This window comes from Pseudorasbora parva, chromosome 5 (assembly GCF_024679245.1).
Source record: "Pseudorasbora parva isolate DD20220531a chromosome 5, ASM2467924v1, whole genome shotgun sequence".
Taxonomy (NCBI): Eukaryota; Metazoa; Chordata; class Actinopteri; order Cypriniformes; family Gobionidae; genus Pseudorasbora; species Pseudorasbora parva.
In genome coordinates, this window is record NC_090176.1 from 46,866,344 (window position 1) to 46,890,839 (window position 24,496).

At 36.4% G+C, this 24,496-nt stretch overlaps 1 protein-coding gene across 3 annotated transcripts in view; it reads left to right on the forward strand.

The window, feature by feature from the left end:
* stk39 (serine threonine kinase 39) overlaps nucleotides 1–24,496 on the forward strand; it is a 183,632-nt gene that overhangs the window by 73,963 nt on the left and 85,173 nt on the right. Inside the window, exons 1-6 of one of the 3 annotated variants that reach the window (XM_067444558.1) lie at nucleotides 1,549–1,753; nucleotides 10,379–10,491; nucleotides 17,011–17,119; nucleotides 17,385–17,526; nucleotides 19,106–19,161; nucleotides 24,103–24,212. In XM_067444558.1, the coding sequence (XP_067300659.1) occupies nucleotides 1,648–1,753; nucleotides 10,379–10,491; nucleotides 17,011–17,119; nucleotides 17,385–17,526; nucleotides 19,106–19,161; nucleotides 24,103–24,212 (636 nt within the window). In that variant the 5' untranslated portion in view covers nucleotides 1,549–1,647. Of the gene's footprint in view, nucleotides 1–1,548; nucleotides 1,754–10,378; nucleotides 10,492–17,010; nucleotides 17,120–17,384; nucleotides 17,527–19,105; nucleotides 19,162–24,102; nucleotides 24,213–24,496 lie in introns of those variants that run through there. The other 2 variants (XM_067444559.1, XM_067444560.1) reach the window with 2 other exon arrangements.

Below are 24,496 nucleotides of genomic sequence, written 5' to 3' on the forward strand. Positions count from 1 at the left end.
TATACAGTATATATATACAGTATATATATACAGTACATGCCAAAAGTTTGGACACATTACTATTTGTAATGTTTTTGAAAGAAGTTTCTTCTGCTCATCAAGCCTGCATTTATTTGATCAAAAATACAGAAAAAAAAGAATATTGTGATATATTATTACAAATTAAAATGATTGGTTTTCAATTTATTATACTTTAAATGATCATTTATTTCTGTGATGTGAAGCTGAATTTTCTGGATTGTTCCTCTTGTCTTCAGTGTCACATGATCATTCAAAAATATTCATTCTAATATGAGGATTCATTTTCAAAGTTGGAAACAGTTCTGCTGCTAGTATTTTTTCATAAACTGTGATACTTTGATGAATAAAAGAAAAAAGATGCCAATGTTTTAAAAATAGAAATCGTTTGTAACAAAAATATACACTACTGGTCAGTAATTTGGGGTCAGTCAATCATTTTAGTCAGCAAGGATGTGTTAAATTGATAAAAACTGATAGTAAAGGAGATATATATTATTTGAAAATGTTTTTATTTTGAATAAATGCAGTTCTTTTGAACCTTTTATTCATCAAATATATTAGGTAGCCGAACTGTTTCCAACACTCATAATAAATCAGAATATTATAATGATTTCTGAAGGATCATGTGACACTGAAGACTGGAGGAACGATCCCGAAAATTCAGCTTCACATCACAGAAATGAATGACCATTTAAAGTATAATAAATTCAAAACCAAATTTTTGGTAAAAAATGTGATGTATTTTTGAACAAATTAATGCAGGCTTGATGAGCAGAAGAAACTTCTTTCAAAAACATTACAAATAGTAATGTGTCCAAACTTTTGATTTACAAATACAGCCAGGGTGTGGATAAATAAAAATGTTTCCCTCTTAATATTGTTTTTAGGTATTGGTGAACTTCTGCCGTTAAACAGACAAACAAACAAAGACTAATTTCCCCATATTTAGATTTACATTTATTCAAAATAGCCTATAGTAAATAGAAGGTAAGTAGGCCTAGTAGCAGATTAATTAAATTATATATACTTATGAAAACAAGACATGAAATAAGCGAAAAGGTAGAATAAAACATTTAATAAATGAACAGATATCTAAAACCTAAAAGGGGAACAACAACTCCGAAATAAATGAAACTACCAAACGTGACGACGGTCACCAAACAACGTCATGACCGAATCTGTAATGTATTCTCGCCAAATATTTTATACATAAATGTAAATTTTGTAAGTGTAAGCCTTTTTTTAACCTTTTTCTGGAAGAGTTAAATTTGTATGTTTGATTTCTGACTCTTACAATAAGAAAGCTGTAAAAACTATGAACCTTTTTAAAAGGTATATTATTTTCATGCTTCCTGGCATGTAACATTGTTGTCATTCTGTATTACATGTTATTATTATAATAAAAAATAAAAATTCATAAGCTAATTAATATCAACAAGCCACGCTGTGTTGTGACATCAGCGCGCCGTGATGAATATTCATGAGCTAAGCCTTCGCTGTAGTAGGATTCGAGATGTGTCTCTCCGGATGTGTTGATCGCAGGCGGTAGTGATCCAGCAGCAGCAGCAGAGGCAGCGGTGAGTGAGTGAGGTGAGCGAGTGAGAGAGAGCGACTCTCAGCAGCATCATGGCGGAGCAGAGCGACTCCCCGGCGGCCGTCCAAACCCCGCAGCCGGCGCTCACCACCAGCTGGCCCATTGTCAAGGAGGCGTACGAGCTACAGGAGGTGATCGGTGGGTACTTGCAGATGGATTTCAGCCCGTCAGTGGCTGTAGTTTGTTGGTTTGGATTGGGCCTACCGGCTTTTTCCCCATATGCACTGGCAGATGACAGTAATGCAATGCGGATATGACAAGTGACGCTTCCTATCATATGTTTTGAAGCTATCGGTGTAATGTCATGCTCAGGACAGTGTGTGTGTTAGGAGTAATGATGCTCCATTGAGTCGTCAGGCTACACTGTGATGTTTACTGCAAATGTGCTGTTATTATGACACATGTAGGGAAGGTTATTTCTTTCCTTTTTTTGCCCAAAAAAAGTGCAACCAAGTGTCTTAAAGTTGATGCATAGCGCAGGCTTGAGCAAAACACTAAAAACAATGGCAACAAGAGCCATTATTAGGATTTTATAAATATTAGGTATTTAATGTTGTGAGTGTGTGCTGTAGGTGTGGATCTTATCAGTACTTGCACGCCTTCGCACTGTCTGTGAGATTCAAAGGTGTCATTTGCTGCATGCGATGCGTTTGCGTTTGCGCTCGCGCTCTGCTCGTGACGACCTCTGCTGGTCGTGCTGTGCAATGCGCGCTTCTCTTTGTTAAATGTGCATTTTGCTACTTCAGAAAGTTTCACATAAAAATAACAAAGTTTGCATGTGTGTTTTATGTTGATACAGCATGCTTTTATGGATCATATAGTAAAAAAAAGTGAGAATATGGAGCTCATACACGAGGACCAAATAACACCTTAGTTTTATTCACACATTAAAACGTGCAAAATGTACAGTTTGGTCCAGATGCTGATTTTTATAAGGCCAAAAAGCAAGATGAATTCTAATGTAATGTAAATCAATGAGATCTTTATAACAGTATATCAGACTACGTACATAAAATGCATATACATGTCTTAGTAGGATGATAATTTAATGCTTAGTTTTATGATTACATCTCTGTTTTATTGTGGGGGGCAAAATATAATAATCCAGTGCAATTCAATGATGATTGAGAGATGAAAAGATAAACATTGCTTAAAACATGTTGAATCCTATTTGAAACTCACATTTTAACAAATTTGTTTCCCCCAAACAAAAAAGGGTTTTGATCCAAAGTTGCCTTAGTTCAGGAAGTTTTTACTTCATATAAATCATTAAAAAAATGTATAGCAAAATAATATAGCAAACTATTTTTTTGGCGTATCCTAGTTTTTACATGTTAGTTTAAATTTTCTAAAAATAACCCACAATTTAAATTATTGTACCTTTACTAGATAATTTAAAATGGTTAATATGATGTTATAATGTTATAAGAATTTTTGGTGATTTACATCAATAATATACAGTGAGGACAATAAGTATTTGAACACCCTGCTATTTTGCAAGTTCTCCCACTTAGAAATGATGGGGGGATCTGTATGATTTTTTTAAAACTATTTATTTGTATGATTCAGCTGGAAATAAGTATTTGAACACCTGAGAAAATCAATGTTAATATTTGGTACAGTAGCATTTGTTTGCAATTACAGAGGTCAAACATTTCCTGTAGTTTTTCACCAGGTTTGCACACACTGCAGGAGGGATTTTGGCCCACTCCTCCACACAGATCTTCTCTAGATCAGTCAGGTTTCTGGCCTGTCGCTGAGAAACACAGAGTTTGTGCTCCCGCCAAAGATTCTCTATTGGGTTTAGGTCTGGAGACTGGCTAGGCCACGCCAGAACCTTGATATGCTTCTTACAGAGCCACTCCTTGGTTATCCTGGCTGTGTGCTTCAGGTAATGTCATTTTGGAAGACCCAGCCTCGACCCATCTTCAATGCTCTAACAGAGGGAAGGTGGTTGTTCTCCAAAATCTCACAATACATGGCCCCGGTCATCCTCTCCTTAATACAGTGCAGTCGCCCTGTCCCATTTGCAGAAAAACACCCTAAAAGCTGGATGTTACCACCCCCATGCTTCACAGTTGGGATGATGTTCTTGGGATGGTACTCATCATTCTTCATCCTCCTAACACGTTATTGGAATTATGACCAAAAAGTTCTATTTTGGTCTCATCTGACCACATGACTTTCTCACATGACTCCTCTGGATCGTCCAAATGGTCATTGGCAAACTTAAGACGGGCCTGGACCATGATGTCTTAGTGTATTACCAACAGTAACCTTGGAAATGGTGGTCCCAGCTCTTTTCAGGTCATTGACCAGCTACTCCCTTGTAGTTCTGGGCTGATTTTTCATCTTTCTTAGGATCATTGAGACCCCCACAAGGTGAGATCTTGCATGGAGCCCCAGTCCGAGGGAGGTTGACAGTCAATGTTCTTCCATTTTCTAATGATTGCTGCTTGGCAATTTCCCGGGAGCCCTTTCCAGCCTTGTGGAGGTGTACAATTTTGTCTCTAGTGTCTTTGGACAGCTCTTTGGTCTTGGCCATGTTAGTAGTTGGATTCTTACTGATTGTATGGGGTGGACAGGTGTCTTTATGCAGCTAACGACCTCAAACAAGTGCACCTAATTTTGGACATTTTAAAGGCAGACTAACAGGTCTTTGAGGGTCAGAATTCCAGCTGACAGAAAGGTGTTCAAATACTTATTTGCAGCTGTATCATACAAATAAATAGTTTAAAAAAAATAATATATTGTGATTTCTGGATTTCTTTTATTTTTATAGATTATGTCTCTCACAGTGGATTTTCAGACCCCTCCATGATTTCCAAGTGAAAGAACTTGCAAAATAGCAGGGTGTTCAAATACCTCTCTCTCTCTCTCTCTCTCTCTCTCTCTCTCTCTCTCTCTCTCTCTCTCTCTCTCTCTCTCTCTCTCTCTCTCTCTCTCTCTCTCTCTCTCTCTCTCTCTCTCTCTCTCTCTCTCTCTCTCTCTCTCTCTCTCTCTCTCTCTCTCTCTCTCTCTCTCTCTCTCTCTCTCTCTCTCTCTCTCTCTCTATCTCTATCTCTACACACACACATACACACATTTTTTGGGTGCAATGCATTACTAAGTAATTACTGTAATTTGGACAACAATTCTATATAAAACAACAGTGGAGTTAACATGGGAATTTAAGTTCTAATATTATTGTAACCTTCTCCCTTTAAATATTTTGGTCAGTTCAAGAATAATTTATGCAATTTTATATTATTTATTCACATCTATCCTTGTATTGTTCAACTGGTTGAGGTTAATTTGGGATTAAGAAAGTAATTAATAATAAATAATGCAATCATTTTTAGTACAATAATCTAACTACACTGACACACACACACACACACACACACACACACACACACACACACACACACACACACACACACACACACACACAACGTCTGACGTCCATATTAATTGACATTTCACTGCATTCTCTAAACTGCTATTGCTATTGGCCTGCTATTGATGGACCAACTGACTGCAGATTTGTGGGTCTCAAAGCAAATAAACAGAGAAACACAGAAGCACCTCTTCATGGCTCTAAACTCAGTCACGTTGAGATGCATTTTAAAGCTGTATGCTATCAGTTCCATAAGAGCTAACATTAGCAATGAGCTTCTGTATAGTTTCTCTGCATTTCTTCAGCTAATCGGTGTGTGTGTGTGTGTGTGTGTGTGTGTGGTTGGTGTTCAGGACCCCCTCCTTATCTGTCATCCACAGTTGGCAGAGTCCCACACTCACACAGAGTGAATAGCAGCACTGCGTGTGTGTTTGTGCATGTGTGTTTACAATGTGAATTAGCAATTGGCTATAAATGAACATGCTCTCAAATTCAGTCTAATACATTTTGAGTAGATTTATTGATTGTTGTCAGTGTAATTTTTTTCTTCTTTAAAAGTTTGGGGTAAATAAGATTTTTTTTATTATTAATAATTTTAGTCAACAAGGGTGCATTCAATTAAAAAAGACTTAAGACATTTATAATATTTAATTTAATACTAAAATGTTTCTGTTTCAGATAAATGTTGTTCTTTCTAATCTAAGATTATCTAAGAATCTTGAAAAAATGTATCACAGTTTAAACTAAAATATGAAGCAGCACAACATTTATGATAATCATAAATGTTTCTTGAGCAGCAAAAATGATTTCTGAAGGATCATGTGACACTGAAGACTGGAGTAATGATGCTGAAAATTCAGCTTTGATCACAGGAAAAAATTACATTTCCAAATATATTACAATAGAAAATAATCGTTTTTAATTGTAATAATACGTATTTCACAACATCATTGTTTTACTGCATTTCTTATCAAATATACAAATAACGAAATGTTAAAAAAATATAAAAATCTTATTGAGAGCAAATTTTTCTGAATGGAATTCTGATTAGAATTTTTAATGATGTTTTATATTATATTATATTATATTATATTATATTATATTATATTATATTATATTATATTATATTATATTATATTATAATTGTATTTTTTTCTATTTTTTTGTGCCTGTGCTTGCTATTTTTTTGTCAACCAATATGTGTTTTTCAATATTTAGAGAGACTGACGGCTGCTGCCCTATATAATTTAGGAAAAAGTATGTGAACCAATTGAATGTTTGCCAATGTTCCTTTAAAGGCTTAGTTCACCCAAAAATGAAAATTCACAAAATGATTAATTACTCACCTTTATGTCATTCCTAACTCGTAAGATTTTGGATTAAATTAAGATATTTTTGATGAAATCCGAGAGCTCTCTGACCCCACATAACACAACGGCCACTTTCAAGGTCCAGAAAGGCAGTAAAATGGATTATTAAATGTTTAATAAATAAATTAAATGCATCTTTAAAATAGTCGATGTGACTCCAGTGGTTCAACCTTAATGTTAGGGAGCGCAAAAAAACTAACAAATATAACGACTTTATTCAACAAAGTCTTCTCTTCCCTGTTTTACACTATTCACGTTGTTGGTCTATTCACACAGTGCAGCGCTTCCGGGTTCTACGGCAGAACGCCGGCTCACTATTGGCCGAGCACGACCCCATGATCACATGCATGCGTTGTGGTGCTTGCGTGAATTGCGTAGGGAGAGTGACAAGGAAGAGAAGAGAGTGTTGAGTTAAGTCGTTTTGTTTGTTTTTTTTGCACACAAACTATTCTCCTCGTTTCATAACATTAAGGCTGAACCACTGGAGGCACATCGACGATTTTAACAGTGTCTTTCCTGCCTTTCTGGGCCTTGAAAGTAGGCGTTGTATACAATATTACTGTCTATGTGGGGTCAGAAAGCTTTCAGATTTTCTCAAAAAGAACTTCATTTTGAGTTCTGAAGATGAATGAAGATCTTACAGGTTTGGAATGACATAAAGGTGAGTGATTAATTATATAATTTTCATTTTTTAGGTGAACTAACCCTTTAAAGCCGCACTTGGCTACTTTTGCTCTCGGGGTCCCCCTACAGTTGGGAAAAAATAATGTCCTCAACTACTGTCGTAAGCTCTGTCATCCTACAACAGGGGATGCCATCGCGCGTGCATTTGTTGACATGACAACCCTGATAGCCCTGAACTAGTGATGCGCGGGTCGTCTCATAACCCGCGGACCCCGTATGTCTATTTAATGGTCGCGGGTGCGGGCGGGTTGTAAAAATATATACAGTGGTGCGGTGCGGGCCAAATAACTTCATAAAAGCGGCCCCGCGGGTTGGTGCAGCACTAACAGTTCCCCTGAACACTGCAGGAGGAGTGCAGAGTTCTTCTGGCGGCGCGTGTGAAATGTCTTCATCCCAGGTAACGTTACAGTCAGTGGCATATGTTTCAGCATGTCATATGAATATAATTTCATGGGTTTTATTTTTTTCAAACGCCAAATAATCACGATGCTCACGTTTACAAGCCAGCGTCATTATAGTAGTCTATTGGTTACCGTTTTACAGAATCTATATGATACTTCAGTTCAATGTTTGAGTGGTAGGTAATCACCGTAACAAGCAGGACAGCATCGGTCGGGCACGCCTCCTTCAGCTCACGCCGACGAGCAAACGCTGGTCACATGTTGATCCTCGTCCTGCCTTTAATCCCATCACTTTTTTGTTTCCTCTTATTGCTTTCCTCCAACAAAACCTTTTCTTTCTTATTTGTCTGTGCTGCTTCGGACATGACTATATTATCCGACGAACAAAGTTGGGCTCACACGTCCGAATGTAAGGAAGTGTGGGTGTTGGTGGAAGTGACGTATATGCCGTAAAGCAGTCGAATTTTGTAGTTCTTTTTGTTCTCGGGTTACTACCCGAAACCCGAAGTTTAAAAGTATGATTAAAAACGATACAGACCCCATCAAGCTATGGCAGACGTGTCATTCAACCTATTGTAGGTCGATGTATCATCACAAGAGTCTTAAAAAATATATTATGAAGGTTGAAAAGTTACCTAGTGCTGCTTTAAGGCAAGTCATTTTTATTCGGTGGCGGCCATCTTTGAAACGCCTCTTGAGCAGCTGTTTCAGTCACGCAAGTACAGCTTCTATCTGTTCTATCTCATCAAATTCTCCAAAGCTGTTCACCAAGCTTACGAATAAGTGTCATATTTAAAATGAAATCTGACAGCAACTGTCTCATAAATTTTGTTTGAAAATGCTCAAATCATGACAAAAAAAGCATTTTTCAGTCTGGACCAGTCAATATGCATGAGCACGTCTATTTCTGACTATTTCTAAAGCGACTCAGGCTTCTAACAGCAGCTGCAGTGATGCAATGACTTACCAATTGGCAATTAGCTGTTTTACTTAAAGGGATACGTCACCGCTTTTTCATATTAAACTATGTTATTCCCTTAACTAAGACGAGTTGATCCATCCCTCTCTCGTCTCAGTGTGTGCTCTTAATCTCTCTGACGCGCAGTGAGGATCTGGTAGCATTTAGCTTAGCCCACTAAACCCAGTTCATTCACTATGGAACCAAACAGAGATCAAGTTAGAAGTACCAAACACCTCCACGTTTCCCCTATTTAAATACAGTTACACGAATAGCTGAACAATCAAGTATGGTGACAAAATAAAACGTGGCGCGTTTCTAATCGGATTAAAAAGGAGAACTACAATCTAAGGCGGAATAGCACTTTTGAGAGTAATTCGACTCTGCGCAGTAAAAAGTCCCGGGTGAAACATCCTCCCTCACATCTCCCCCTCTCCGCTATTGACAGAAGTGAGAGAGGGAGGGGGAGATGTGAGAGAGGATGTTTGGTACCATAGTGAATGAACTGGGCTTAGTGGACTAAGCTAAATGCTATCAGATCGTCAGCGCGCGTCAGAGAGATTAAGAGCACACACTCAGATGAGAGAGGTGTGTATCAACTCGTCTTGGTTAAGGGAATAACATAGTTTAATATGAAAAAGCGGTGAAGTATCCCTTTAAAAACGCGGGACTTATTCATCCGTACAGTGTGATGCACTTTCTCCCATTCATGGTAATATGAGTGCACTATCTTTGTACAGCTAAAGTTACCCACCATTTCTGACTTCTAACAGTTCGGCTGGACTTGTCAGAGCAGAAACGAAAGCTCTCTCTTGTGTTTTTCTGTTGTCTCCAGCTGCTTTCATTTGTAAATTTCTCTTGCTCATTTTGTCCAATAGATTGAAATATCTGAAAATGCTCATACTTACCTGCCCATTTACTGCGCACCTCTATTATGCGGTCATGTCTAATGATCTGGAACAAATTTGAGTGAGCTTCAGGCATAACCAAGCAAATCATTGATCAGTTGACAAATATAAAAAATAAAAAAAATGGACAATTGACTGCAATGCTCAGAATTGGGAGATCAGTGTAGGACACTTTCAAAAACCAAAAAGGGATCTCTGAACAACTCTATGACTTGCCAGCTAAAAAGGGTTATGAAATCATCTCTGAATGCCTTGATGGTAAAACAGGCTGTCTATAAATAGGGACAGTCCAGTGCTGTGGGTGTTCTGCATTAAATGACTGCAAGAGGAAGCCACTGATGTCCCAAAAAGCATCATTGCACATCTAAAGTGTGCCAAAAGTGAGAAAAAAAAAAAAATATATATAAAAAAAATCCCAAGTTTCTCAGTTTCAGGGCATTTTACAGGAGACTGAAGGCCATCTGTCCGCCGGCTGAAACGGGACCCAGAGCACACAAGTAAATCAACAACCAATAAAAATATGCCACCTTGAGTGACCCAGTCTGAGTCCTGCCTGACCTCAGCCTGAATATTGCAGAAATGAAAGTGTTTTTTTTTTGCTGGTTTAGAAGGTTTTGCTGCCAAAGGACAGTCAATTGGATTCACATACTTTTACACTCGCACTATACATATTTACACACCGTTTTGTAAAGAAATGCTTTTTTTTTTTTTGCTTTATTGTTTGCTTATGCAGACTTTTTGTCTGATGAGTTGATTGAGGATCAGATCAACTTTACAATCAAACACTTTCCCATGCAGCTGGATATAATGATTGCAAATAATATGCACACACATTTTTAGTATAGCATGCAATTTGTCTCCTTTACAGTAAAGCTACTTATCGAAGCACCACACACGTCTATTATCATCAATCCTATAAGCACATCATATGATCAGCTGCACCTGCTGTGCACAAGCTTTTATATTCCTGAGGGATTGTTTACTGTCTGCCTTTCATCTAGAATAATGTCTTTGACACGGCGTGTGCTTTGTTCATTAGAGACGTGTATGCTGTGTTTTGTAGGAAGCGGAGCCACAGCAGTCGTCCAGGCAGCGCTTTGTAGCCCACGACAGGAGCGTGTGGCCATCAAGAGAATCAACCTGGAGAAATGCCAGACCAGCATGGACGAGCTGTTGGTGAGGAAAATACAGCTATAAAACAGCTGTCTACTCATGCAGGTTTTGCCATACACATGCATATGCATGTAAACACGCACACACACACACATACAATATATTGAATCGCAAAGAGTTAAAGGTGAAATGCAATTTGTTTGTTTGAGCAGCCGGACTGGACGGGCCAGGACAGCATTGGATCAGTCAATGACATCTGTTTGAGGCCTGTCATCATTTGGTTTCAGAAGTATTTTTCCCATTCATTTTTATTTTAGGCTTTCTAAAATAATCTTAAATAAAGCGCCACACTAACCCAGATAAATCACAACTTTACAACCTTTGATTAAAGCAGAAAATTACATTTTTACAAAAGTATGCTGAATAATGTATTCCAGTCAGAAATGATGCATGCAGCATGTATAAAATGCTGTGTATTTGAAGCTAAATGTGAAATATTTAAAAGATCTGAATCTAAAATCAACTGAAAGAAATTAATGATTTTATCCATCAAGGATGCATTCAATTGAAAATTAACAGTAAATATATGTTATAAAAGTTTTTTACTTTAAATACATGCTGTTCTTTAAACTTTCTATTCGTTTAACAAAAATTTTAAGCAGCAGATAGTCAGAAATATTTCTTGAGCAGCAAATCAACATATTTGAGTGATTTCTGAAGGATCTTGTGCCTGGAGACTGGAGTAGTGATGCTGAAAATTCAGCTTTGCATCGCAGGAATATATAATATTTTTGAAAATAGGTATTTTAAAGTTGTTTTTTTTTTTTTTAATCAAATGCATCTTTGGTGAGCAGAAGGTTCTTCTTTCAAAAACATAAAAATGTTTACCAAAACTTTTAAACAGTAGTGCATACAGATGCAAAAGTTGATCGAGACCCATTTACTTAATTCGCAATGCTTCATGGGAGTGGGCGATTGCTGCTGATCTCTTTCATATTTAGATTATATTGTGTTTCAGACTACAGTTACTTTTCATTGAGAATAACATGTAATCATATAATCACAATGGCAGTAAATTATTATCAATTCATTGATTATTCTGACAACTACTTCTCTATCCTTTAAATTTTCCTTTTTCTATTTCTTAATTATATCCGTTCAGAAGGTCTTCCAGTTTTGTGGAATTGCACACACAGACCCGCCACTAGTGCTGTGACTGTCACAGCATTTGATCGCTGGATTTAAAGAAACCATTTCACTTTTAAAAAGTGTTTTCCCAACATGCAACATTAGATCTAATCAACTCCTGATGAACACATGAATTATTATTTGTAATTATATGTAATTTACATATAATGCAGGGATTTCCCAACTTTCTTTGTCCTGATATATTTACTTGACATTCATAAGTTAATTCTCAATAATAGAATTAAATAAATAATAATAATAATAATAAATAATATAATTAAGTTCATGGTTCTCTAATGTCAGTTAATGGTCTCATGACACACAGGTAAAAAAAAAAGTAAAATCTTTTTAGTAGGAGGTATTTTATTTTTATTTTCAAATTTGTATGATTTAATTTATAGCTTTTCATTAAACTTACGAACCCCAGTCTGGGAATCCTTGGCCTAATGATATATTTAATGCACTTCATATTGTTGATAACAAAGAATGGAATTTTTTTCCATTTGTATTTCTATATTAATATGGTACAAGATTAACCTTTTTATCAATGTTATAAAAGAGTTAGGACAAAAGTAATCTAAAAGTAATCAAGAAAGTAGACGGATTATATTACCTTAAATATGTAATCTAATGGATTTGTCACGTCACAAACAAGGGAAAATGGTGCGAACATTAATGGTAAACTCAAAACAAAACCCACGAGGGGGGAAAACCACATAATCATAAAACATAAACCAAAGACTCAAACATACCAAAGGAATGACAGGGAACCGGGAGACGTAGACGAGACATACACAACGATCCGACCAAGACTGACAAACACAAGGAGCTTATAAAGGGAAGAAATCAGCGTATGTTTTAAACGTTTTTTTGGTTTGTTTTTACAAAAAAATGTATGATTTCAACAAACTTCAACTTCAAACACATTTAATAACTGAATGAATACACTTGTTAACTTGCATTAAACGTACACTCGTGACTCAAAAGTCAATTAAATCATTAATCACAATTATTTGTAGGATAATTGATCATTAGCTAACACTTTGTGACTGCCCTAGTTTCTCATGAATGTGCTTCATATCTGTTAGAGATGCGCTTTCCCTACTGTAAAAACACTGCCTCTGCCCCTGCCCATCACAGGAAACATTCTGCACTTTTACTTAAAAAAAAAAAAAGCTCATCCTGTATGATTTATAAGCATTTTGAAAAGTGGGGACATGGGTAATATCCTCAAATTTCACCCTCTCCTTGTAATACCTATGTCATACCCATGTAATTATACACATTTGGGTCCTCATATGTCACAAAATCATGCCACACACACACACACACACACACACACACACACACACACACACACACACACACACACACACACACACACACACACACACACACACACACACACACACATACTGACTGAGTTGTTGTACATTGATCTTTGTTTTGGTGCAGTGAGATTGGAAACTGATGGTTTGATTAATGACTATTCTGCCGTGAAAACAAGTTTATTCCCGGAGATGGGAATCTGCTATAAACATCTCTCAGATTTACTCTCAAATTGGCTGACACAGAAATATGGGTTTGTGTAAATTTATGCTGAACCGAGAGACATACATATGTAATGCCCTTTTTCAATTTTCTTTAGGAAGGATCTTGCCGGTTTTTGGTTAAAGCCTTATATTATTGGAACATGTGAAATTACTTCATCAATTGTATGTTGTTGACCTGCTTGCACAAGCAGCTTTTACTGCACATCTTCCTGCATGATTTCTGCTTTGAATTAAACTGAAAAACAGTTTTATTACTGAAGCATTGATTAGCACTTCACGTGTCATGGAAATAATGTATTTGTGGTGTTTTTAATCTGCTTAAAGGGATAGTTCATCTACATTTTTTTCATAATTTGCTCACCCTCAAGTTGTTTCAAACCTATATGAATTTCTTTCTTGTGTTTTTTTTCTTGTGTTTAGCACAAAGGACGTTATTTTGGCTATATAATGTTAAAACACGAACATATAAAAAGTCAAAAGTTATTCAGGGATAATTGCGTGCGTGTGTGTGTGTGTGTGTGTGTGTGTGTGTGTGTGTGTGTGTGTGTGTGTGTGTGTGTGTGTATGTACTCGTGACTCTTTAGCTTAGGGTGACCACCTGCTAATAAGCCCAAGGGGGATCGATAAAGGGTATGTTTCTGAGGGACAATGTGGGACACTGCCTGGCGCGGCGGTGTCCCACCCCACGGGCAGACGGGGAGATAGTGGTTTACCCATTTCTAGCACATAGCACCTTACATGGTATATTAATAATGCCCTATTCCCCTAAACATGTGTAATTGCTGATGTATGCTCATGAATAGGCCAACCAATGTGTATTTTTAACATAATATTTTGAATATTCAATGAATTGACAGATGCACTTCCACTTACGATTTACTTTAGCTAGCCTATTTTACTTTATTTATTTTTCATTACAATTTATTCACTTATTCCAATTATAGGATTAACAGAAATTGTAGTTGCTCAACACCACAGGAACAGTAAAAAAAATGAGTTATGTTAAAGTTAGACTAAAAGTAAAGTTAACTCCAGAGGTTCACGTGAACTAACATGTTAGTAAAGTCTGCACTGCAAAAAAAAAAAGGCATCCTTACTTAGTATTTTTGTCTTGTTTCAAGTCTAAATATCTAAAAATTCTTACATTAAGAAACATTTACTAGACATGTAACAAAAATATTGTCTTGTTTTGCAGACAAAATAGCTTAAAATTAAGCAAAATAATCTGCCAATGGGGTAAGAAAAATAATCTTGTTTTCTGATTCAATTAAGATTATTTTTCTTCCCCCATTGGCAGATTATTTGTCTTATTTTAAGCAAAAACTCTTAGTTTTGAGTTATTTGTTCCCAAAACAAGACAATTACTTTTGCTTGTCTAGTAAATACTTCTTGTTTTAAGAATTTTTTGATATTTTGGCAAGAAACAAGACAAAAATACTAAGTCAGAAAAGCATTTTTTGCAGTGTGAGTCTGTGTCGTTTGACATCGTATTTTACTCTCCATGTCCGATTGAGAAAGACGTTTTGCAAAGGTCACAAAAAGCTCTCTCGGTATCCACCTCAACACCTTTCAGTCACAAATATTTATTTATTGTCTTTCTTGTACCCACTCCCTTCTATTTTTAATTGATGATTGCGGGGCCTCAGACTTCCTGCTTCGAAATAGAAAAGTGCGCATCTAAAAAGTTGACAACAGCAGTTAAACTGAGGGGTGGGTGTGGCAACAGTAGCGTGCTGAACTGTCAAGTAATGTTGGTTTGGCTGCCTGAAGCACGAGAATATAGAGCGACCAACTTTTTTTTGAGCAAGCATTAATTATGCGTGACACGGTCTCAATTTGCAGGACGCATGAATTTGGCTTCAAACGCTGTGTTCGCACGCGCTACGCGGGATGGGTGGTCACCCTACTTTAGCTCCACCCACTGCAATCCTCCATGAGCTCGGCTGTTTTCATAAAGAATAGAGTCTGGGAATCAACGTCACTGTGCATTGCATTCTGGGCAGTCGCCGCCATGTTTTAGGTCACGCTCAGGAGCGTACAATGATAACAAATACGAATCACTAGAGAAAAAACGACTGTATTCACGTTTTTTAAGAACTGCTTGGACTTCTACTGAGAGAAGCAATGAAGAATTTCCAGATGTGTTTACATTATTTATGGTTCAGAAATCATATATTTGTTATGAATTACAAATAAACACAAATTATAAAGACACATTTTGGGTAAGCTGTTTATTTTCATTGAGGTTTACTTTCACCTTCACCTGTTGTTTCCAAGCTGGTAAACTGAAAAATTGCACGTCATTTGAGGGTTTTTCCCCCCACGCAGTTCATAAGAGCGGCTATAGCAGTCCATAACACAGCAAGCGCACACCATTAGAATGTGTTTTTAACTATCTAACACAAGTTTTTACGTCTGCCTTCACTACTACAGATTCGCTATGTAGTGTCTGTGTCCTAAAGTCCACGAATGAGATCCAATGTGCTGTTTCCAGGAGGGAAAGCTAAACAATCACACTCCATTTGCGATTAGGTTTCCACTCCAGTCGTGAGTGCGATTATGGTAGTTAATAACACAACACGCGTTCACCATTGCAACTTTTTTAATCTGAACTAGTTTTACTTTTAGAACTAAAAGCGTCAATTTCCTATACATCACAGTATCGACAGCAGCCTCCGTGACCTAAAGTCCCAAAATGCATTGCGTTGCTTACGTCACGATCCCAGACTCTATTGGTATGGTGTATCTGTCTTTTATAAAATCTGAGCAAACTAAAGACTCTTTTGAGATATGAAGGATCAGTACTACTCTATAGGTACTCAAGATTAACATGTGGCTGGCAGATATTGTGTGTGTTATGTACCCTTTGAAGAATGTCGATAACCAGGCAGTTGACATTAGCGATTGACTTCCATAGTATTTTTTTTTCCTATCATGGAAATATGGAACTATGGAATGGCTGCTGTAAACTGTTTGATTACCAATTTTTTTTTAAACTTTCTTTTGTGTTCAACAGAAGAAAAAAACTCACAGCTTGGAACAACTTGACAATGATGACAACGTTTTCATTTTTGGGCGAACTATCCCTTTAAGACAAACTATGTGCAAATGCATCAGTCAAAACCATTGCTGAGTATTTTCTCCTTAAAACTGCAGTGAACCAAAAACTAGTCTTGCATAGCCAGACCTGACGGCAAAAGGTCAGGAATCCATCGCAGCTTTCATTGGCTATGGACCGCCACAGGAAACCGACATGTTGAGCAACCAATCACAGTTCACTTTGTTCTGCGTCATGTTTAGCGGCGTGAAAATGTAAAGTAGGTGTCTGTACAAATAACAGACCAGCGTGCATCTAATAAATTAATAATTCAAGAAGGTTTACTGCTACAATCGTGCCGCAAACGTCACATACTTTTGAAAATCCAACATTTAGTTGAACAACTTGAACGCTTACTGATCCAAAGCGACGATTAAAAGCTATTTTTACTACATTATACATTAAATTACAGAAATTACAATTGATTGTTTTCTAATAGGTTAATGGAAAGTGGAGGATAAACGTGTTTAATTGTTTTTTGCATGTTTTATAAGTCAAACAATTCATAGTCATAAACATGGGCTTAATTTCCTTCTCTTTTTTGATTTTGGGGTCAAATAGGATCTAAATTCAGATTTTGTGTGATTTTTCTTTTGGTGAATGCTGTCATTTATAAATGAGTTCAAGAACTTTTCTCTGTTTCCACCATTGCAATCACACTGATGTGCATGCATTAAAAGCACATGGACATTATTAGGATGTGCAATGCATTATAAAGCTGGACACCTCCATCTGTCTCCACAGAAAGAGATTCAAGCCATGAGCCAGTGTAACCATCCAAACGTGGTCACATACTACACTTCATTTGTTGTGAAAGATGAACTTTGGCTCGTCATGAAACTCCTGAGTGGAGGTGAGAGGAATCAGTTGACAGTTACTACCACAAAGTATTAATTTTTAACACTACATGTATTGTTTATAAGTTGCTTGTGTGAAATGTTTGCCTGAGAAGTGTGGTTGGTTGTGCTTTTTTAAATGTCAGTTGATTTGCTAATGTTATCCTATGCACAGTATGTGTTTCCGAATACTATTTCTGGCAACTGTATGTGTTATACGCATGTATATTTAGTAGATTTGCAGGTGTTTTGTGCGATTACAAAGCCTTTTTATTCACCCAGGATCAGTGTTAGACATCATAAAGCACACGTTCAGCAAAGGAGAGCATAAAAACGGTGTCCTAGAAGAAGCCACGATAGCAACCATTTTGAAGGAGGTACTGGAGGGATTAGATTATCTCCACAAAAATGGGCAGATTCACAGGTAAGGAAAAATCAGTCAATTAAAGCAATCTTTAGCAATATTCCACTATGTAACTCCCTTCCAATCACAGGCAATTTGCTTGAGTCGTACTTGAACTTGACGTTTTCGTAAAATGTTTAAAAGATACTAAAAAGAGTGTTTTTAAACACCTTTTTTAAACTAGACATCCCTGAGCATAACTGCATATTTTACTTAGTTTTCTGAGTTATATTTGGAGGGACATAATTGAAGGGGCATTTGGATTTAATGCTGATGGAGTTTATACACATTTTCTGCAGTATTGATTCCAGATTTACCTGGGCCTAAAAGACAAAATGATCTATAGCTGGTCAATTTAGCATGACTGAGCATACTGCTAGCAAGTTTTAATACGTTACTAGCATGAATTAGCACATTTCTAACATGAATTTAACATACTGCTTGCATTTTTTAAGATGTTAATATGCTTTATGAAAATGTTAGCATTTATTAGCACATTGCTAACATGCTGCTGTCATGTGGTAACATGTTCCGAGGATGAATGAGCATGTGGATAGCATGTTTAACAGGTTGCTTTCATTAGCTAGCGTTAATTAACACATTTGCATGTTGTTAACATGCTTTCGGATGTTAGCACTAATTAGCACATTGCTAGCATGAATGAATACATTGTTTACATGTTTTACAATGTTTCTAACATGAATTAGCATTTTGTTATCATATTCTAATACATTGTTAACATGAACTATCATGTTTAACATTTTTGCTATCATGGTTAGGCTACCATGTTGCTAGCATGAATTAGCATGTTTTACATGTTTTTTAGCACTTTATACATCATATACATTGCTTGCGTTAAATTAGTTTGCTGGCAATATGAATTAGCACATTGTTAACATGATTTAACATGCTCCTTACATGTTATAACACATTGCTAACATGATATAATATGCTTCCATGTTGCTAGCATTAATTAGTGTGTTAATACTGTGTTTTAGCAAATAAATAGCATATACTACTAGCATGTTGCTAGTATGTTTTAACATTGCTAACATGTTTTAACAGATTGCTAGCATTACTTATCATGTTGCTAGCATGTATTAGCATGTAATTTGCATAGGAGTCATTAACATGTATTCATTAAGTGTGATAAAAATTGGATGATAAATGTGTTTACATTGTTATTTACATGTTTTGAGGTGAATTCTATTGGTGAATGCTGTCTTTTATGCATTAGTTCAAGACCTACATTTGCAATCATGTTGATGTGCATCTATTATAATAAAGCACATGGACATTATTAAATGACATTTCCAGACTTCTGGTCCAAATAAGATGCTAAGTGTCCAGACTTTATGCTGACAGTCAGACGTCTGCTTTTGTGAGACTAGTGTAAAATATGCATTAATTAGATTCCTCTGCATGTTAAGTGCTGAAAGATACTAATGTGGTCTTTCCCCTCCAGGCCATCACTGCTGTAATAATGCTCTGAAAAATTCATAAACATGCGGATTCATTCCTCAGCCACTGGCATTATTGTTAATGTTTAAGATTATAATAAGCCGTGACACGTGTGTGCTTTGTCTTGGTTTGACCTCAGGGACGTGAAGGCTGGTAATATTCTACTGGGAGAAGATGGATCGGTGCAGATCGCAGGTTTGGGACTTTGCTGTAGATTTTCTGAAATGTTTTGTTCCTTTTTGTATTGCAGTTTTTCATGAGGCAAATAAATATGAGACCTGCTCAACAACAAATCCGCAGCTTGCAAATAAGTGCTTTAAGTTATTTCACATGCAAAGTGAGCGTTTACATACTTTAGATTAATTATAGATCCAAGAGTATACTAAAAAGTATCAATCACTTGCAAAGCCTAGCAACTAGCTTAAGACAACATGTTAAAACTGGCTAGCAACATGCTAAATCATGTTAATGTGATAAAACATGCTAGCAATGTTAAAACCATAGACTGTACAATAATATGGACGTAGTGTCCGCATACCTGTCAACATTTGGGTATCAAAATCCTGGAGAGGGTGGCATAAATCCTCACATAGACCCATAATAATAATACTTTTAATTTGTACCTGTGCTCTTCCTACTTGTATGACAACTTAACCAATTTCCAAGTAGGAAATATACTTGTTATCAGTTTGCACTTCATACGTTATGAATTATATATAGATTAATCCTTATTAATTTAAAGTTATTTAGTCAAGAGCAGAGCATATTTAGTGAGCAATTACTTTTATTCTTTACATTGTCATTATAAGTGGTTACTTTAAAAGGTCTTCCACTGTCGCACATGATATGGATGCGAAATGCTGAAGTCACAGTTACAAAACTTACCAAACGTGTGACTGTCCCCCACCCTACTCCTCTTCAGAAAATGTAATTCGCTGTCCCACGGTATTTACACGAGGGTTATGATTTTATGGCAGGAGTGCCTTCCGTCTCTATCTTTACGTCCATCATCCGTCTCTATTTTGTTTTTGTTTTTTTTCCTGCGTTGTCACTCGTCGTCTGACCTCACACACTAACCTCGCGACAGTACTGTAGGCCAGGCCTACTGCAGATGGCAGTTATCGCGAGGCTAGTTACAGAGCTCAGATTGGAAATAATTTAGTTTTTTTCCCTCAAGTATTATTATTTTTTAATAACGCAGGTTAAAATACGGGATATTTACAGGAAAATACTAATACGGGAGGACGGCGGGAAAAAAGGGTAAAATACAGGACTTTCCCGGCCAAAACAGGATACATGACCCATAGGAATCTGAAGAGCAGTTTTGAAGTATAAAGTAGGGTCGAGCTGGTCGTTGCCATCTTGGCAGCGCGTCATCGGCCGGAAAACAGAAAATGGGCAAAGAGGCCGGACGTGGGCGGAGCTTAGGTGACACAATGGCTAACAGACAGCTGATAAATGGCTATCCACCTGCCACTCAAAGTAACCACGCCCTTAATTATGCAGAACTTTAAGGCTTTATATAATGTAAACAAATGAGTTATAAAAAAAATTCACCCCCCTCACAGTTGTCATGAAGGGCAAAATTAGCCGTATAGACCAAAACCACAATTTGTACCAGGTTGTAAACATGTTTTTTTTCTGCTGTAAAGTTGGGCATTTTAACATGGGGCTCAATGAGATTCTGTTCCCTTCTGGAGCCTGTCTCTAGTGGCCAGTTGAGGAATTACAGTTTAAGTTACTTCCGTATTGGCTTTAACAGAAACTGGGGGAGGTTGCTGCTTGGTTACAATTCTAGCCTCATTTTAAATAATACTAACTAATAGGCTAAGTCATGTTTGCAAAATCCTAATTCATTTAGCAACATGTTAATTCATGTTAGCAATGTGTTAAAAATGCTAATAACATGTTAAATCATGTTATCAATGTGCTAATTCATGCTAGCAGTATGCTAATTAGTCATAGCAACATCTTAAAACATGCCAGCAGTATGCCAAGTTATGTTAACAAACTAGTTAAATCATGTTAACAACATTTTAATTAATGTTAGCAATGTGATGATTTATAATAACAAGCTCATTTTAGCTAGCAACTTTAAAATATGTTAGCAAACATGGTAGCCTAAATCATGTTAGCAATGTTAAAACATGTTGGCAAACATGCTCATTCATGCTAGCAACATGCTAGCCAAGTTTCAAAATCAAATTTGATCAGTTTGTTAAGACATGCTAATTCATGTTAGCATTGTGTTAAAAAGATTGCAACATGTTAATTCATTCTAGCAATGTAGTAGAACATGCCAAATGCTATGTAACGCTAGACACATGCAAAGACATGATAAAACATGCTTTAAACTTATACAACTTTCAGACAAGTCTTTGTCAACATAAAAGTTTGTCCTGCTGAACTTTACTTTCTAGTTTTAAGAGTGAGATAGATGTTTAAAAGAATATTAAATTATACATGGCCCTTAGGGGAAAACGTATACATTTATGATAAGCTGTATGACTCAAAATATATTTTACATTTCTTTGTTGCTCTTAACTGATTTTGGCCAATGCATTCTTAATATCCAGTTGCATAATTATTTCAGCCCTTTAGGAGGTTATTTATAGCCATGGGCTAATTAAACTTTCTTTAGCTGTAAGAATCCTGTTTTAATTAATATCGGTTGTCACTCTAAATAGCAACATTTATGGGCCTTAAGAGAGATTAAACCATGGTAATTAACTTTAATTATGCTAACTATAAAAGCAATAACCTAGCAGTGATTTAATCAGTCAGTCAAGCAACTTTAATTTTTTTTTCTTTAAAGGAAGTTAATTATGGTTTGATTATGAAATGATAATATATTCTCTACTTTTGTTCTCTGTTATATTTTGTTTTGTGAATTTGTAAGTTAGAGCTCATGAAGGAGAGCAGACAGACATTGATCGTACTGTGGAGAAGTGTTAAATTCCTGAAATGGGGCTTTTTCCGTCCCTGGAGGGAAACTGGCTGATCTAGTTTTGGATTATTGATCGGTTTTATGTAACAGGGGTTTTACACTAGCGACCTTGGCTTGCCTTTGTTGAGATTGTAGTTCACATCAGAGCCTTTTCTATTGAAATATTTGACAGAAATATTTTAAATTTATAAAATATTTTCACTCAATAAAAGAAAATTTTGCATAACAAAAATAAAACCTATTTCTAGGACACCTAGATTTTTTTGCATTGTGAAATAATTGAATTACAGCCAAACACATTTTCTCAAATTCTTACGGTTTTACTTTTGAGGTTATTATTTTCAATGATGATTTTAATTGGGTTCTCATTTTTTTTTTTTTTTTGCTGTTATATGTTTTAAAGTGCTGTCATCCAATTGCCTTTATTTTGAATGAATCAGTGTAGGCAAAAAGATGAGTATAAACACAAAATAACCTTTCAAGAACTAAATCATGCATCTTCACTCATTCATAAATGTTTGACCTATAACCATAATTACCCATACATACTTTTAAAATGTTCATTTTTAATTTTAATCTTATATCATTATTTAACACATTGCTAAGATGATTTTGCATATGTCAGCAGTAATTAGCATGTTGTTAACATGAATTACCATGTTAACTAGCATGGATTCGCATGTTGTCAACACTTCAGGATGTTTCTAGCGTGACTTGGCACATTGTAAGCATGTTTTAGAACATTTCTAACGTGAATTAGCATGTTTTTCACATGTTTAGCTCATTGTTAACATGAACTAGCAAGTTGTTAACATGTTGCTATCTTGTTTAGCATGTTAATAACATAGATTAGCGTGTTGTTATTGTTTTAACGCATTTCTTGCATATATTAATTAGCATGTTGCTAGAAGGTTTTAACACATTGCTAACATGATGCATCTACTGACTTGCCAATAAAAATGCAATATGAAATGGCGTATTGATCAATGCAACATGCCGCTAAACTTAAAACTACTTACCTCAAGCTCCATTTGCAAAATTGCCATGCCAAGTTGGCCTCTTTTCCCTAGCCATGACCAATATTCTCTTCTTTCGCCTCCTCTTCTTTTTTTTCAGGGCACATAAAAACCACAATTGTCAAAGTGTGATTGATCTTGCTCTATTTGTTTACCACTAGGGCATACAGATGATGTTTTACTCTTCTATAGAGACAAAGCAACACGTGTAATAATCTGAAAACCATGCCCACTGGAACAATCAAACCGTCTCCAATGACTTTGTATTGCATCAAGCGGCCTCCTTGTCATTTCTGACTTTTATCAAAAAGCTTTGTAACTAAAAGCCGAAATGTGACTGCAAACAAGCTAAAAAACACAGAACCAAAAACACCAAAGTTTTATTAAGTTGTTGACCCAAAAAATGAGCGTTTAAGGAGACAAAAGTGGATACAGGCATTTGAGACAGAGTGCAACATGTTATATTACGCTGAGAACTACGCTGCACGAAGGAGGGGAACAGAATCGGCGACGGGTATATAATATATAAAACTGACATGTGGACATTTGACTTAACAGCGACAAAAAGTTAACTGTACATGTAGGCAGACTGAGGCATAGATCCCAAAATGTACCCATTCTCCCTGCTAACTGATGCTTCTTGTGTCTTGTGCTCCTTAAACGCTAGTTTTTTTGGGGTCAACAGCTTATAAAAACGTATTTCTATGTTTTTTAGCTTGTCTGCTGTACACCCCGTCACATATCGACTTTTAGGCATTGCTCTGTTTTTTTGTTATAAGTTAGAAATGACAAGGAGGCTGCTTCAAACACAAAACAATGTCAATGGAGAGCCCCCCCCGCCTCTACTCTCTTGCATAAATAGCCTATGATTCAATAGGTGTCATCATCGTACAGTCTACATACATGTTGTACCCAAGTTTATTAGATCCATGTCGTACAGTGTGATTTGAAATTATGCCATAGAATTGCCCAAACTGCACGGTCTGTATCAGGCGAGAAAATACAGTTGTTTTCTTTGATTTTTGTGGTACAAGGAACCTGGGAAATGTTTTGCATGTCAAATTAAATGTGCATTTAAACATTTACTTTCACGTAAACCATGTTTCATTAGATGTTATTTGTGCATGATCCTTTGATAAGCTTGTCACTCATTTGAAATGGTTGACTCTGCAGATTTTGGCGTGAGTGCTTTTCTGTCTACCGGTGGAGACGTCACTAGACACAAAGTGAGGAAGACGTTTGTGGGGACCCCGTGCTGGATGGCCCCAGAGGTGATGGAGCAGGTGCGTTTGCTCAGAGAACCCACATTAAATGGGTACAAGTGGATCTGTTCCAAAAACCTTGTGAGCTCACTACATAGGCTGAATTTTAAATCATCAATATGTGCACATCCTAACATAAAGGCTGTTCCAGAAGGTTATTACATACTGTAGTAAGCAGAATTGCATGTATCCTTATAAGACATGAATAGGACAATCCCATAATGCATTGACAAGTTCAGTGGCATAATCCGTCAACATTAATGAACAAAGTAAGAGATGTTTATTATACTTATTATTTATTCCAT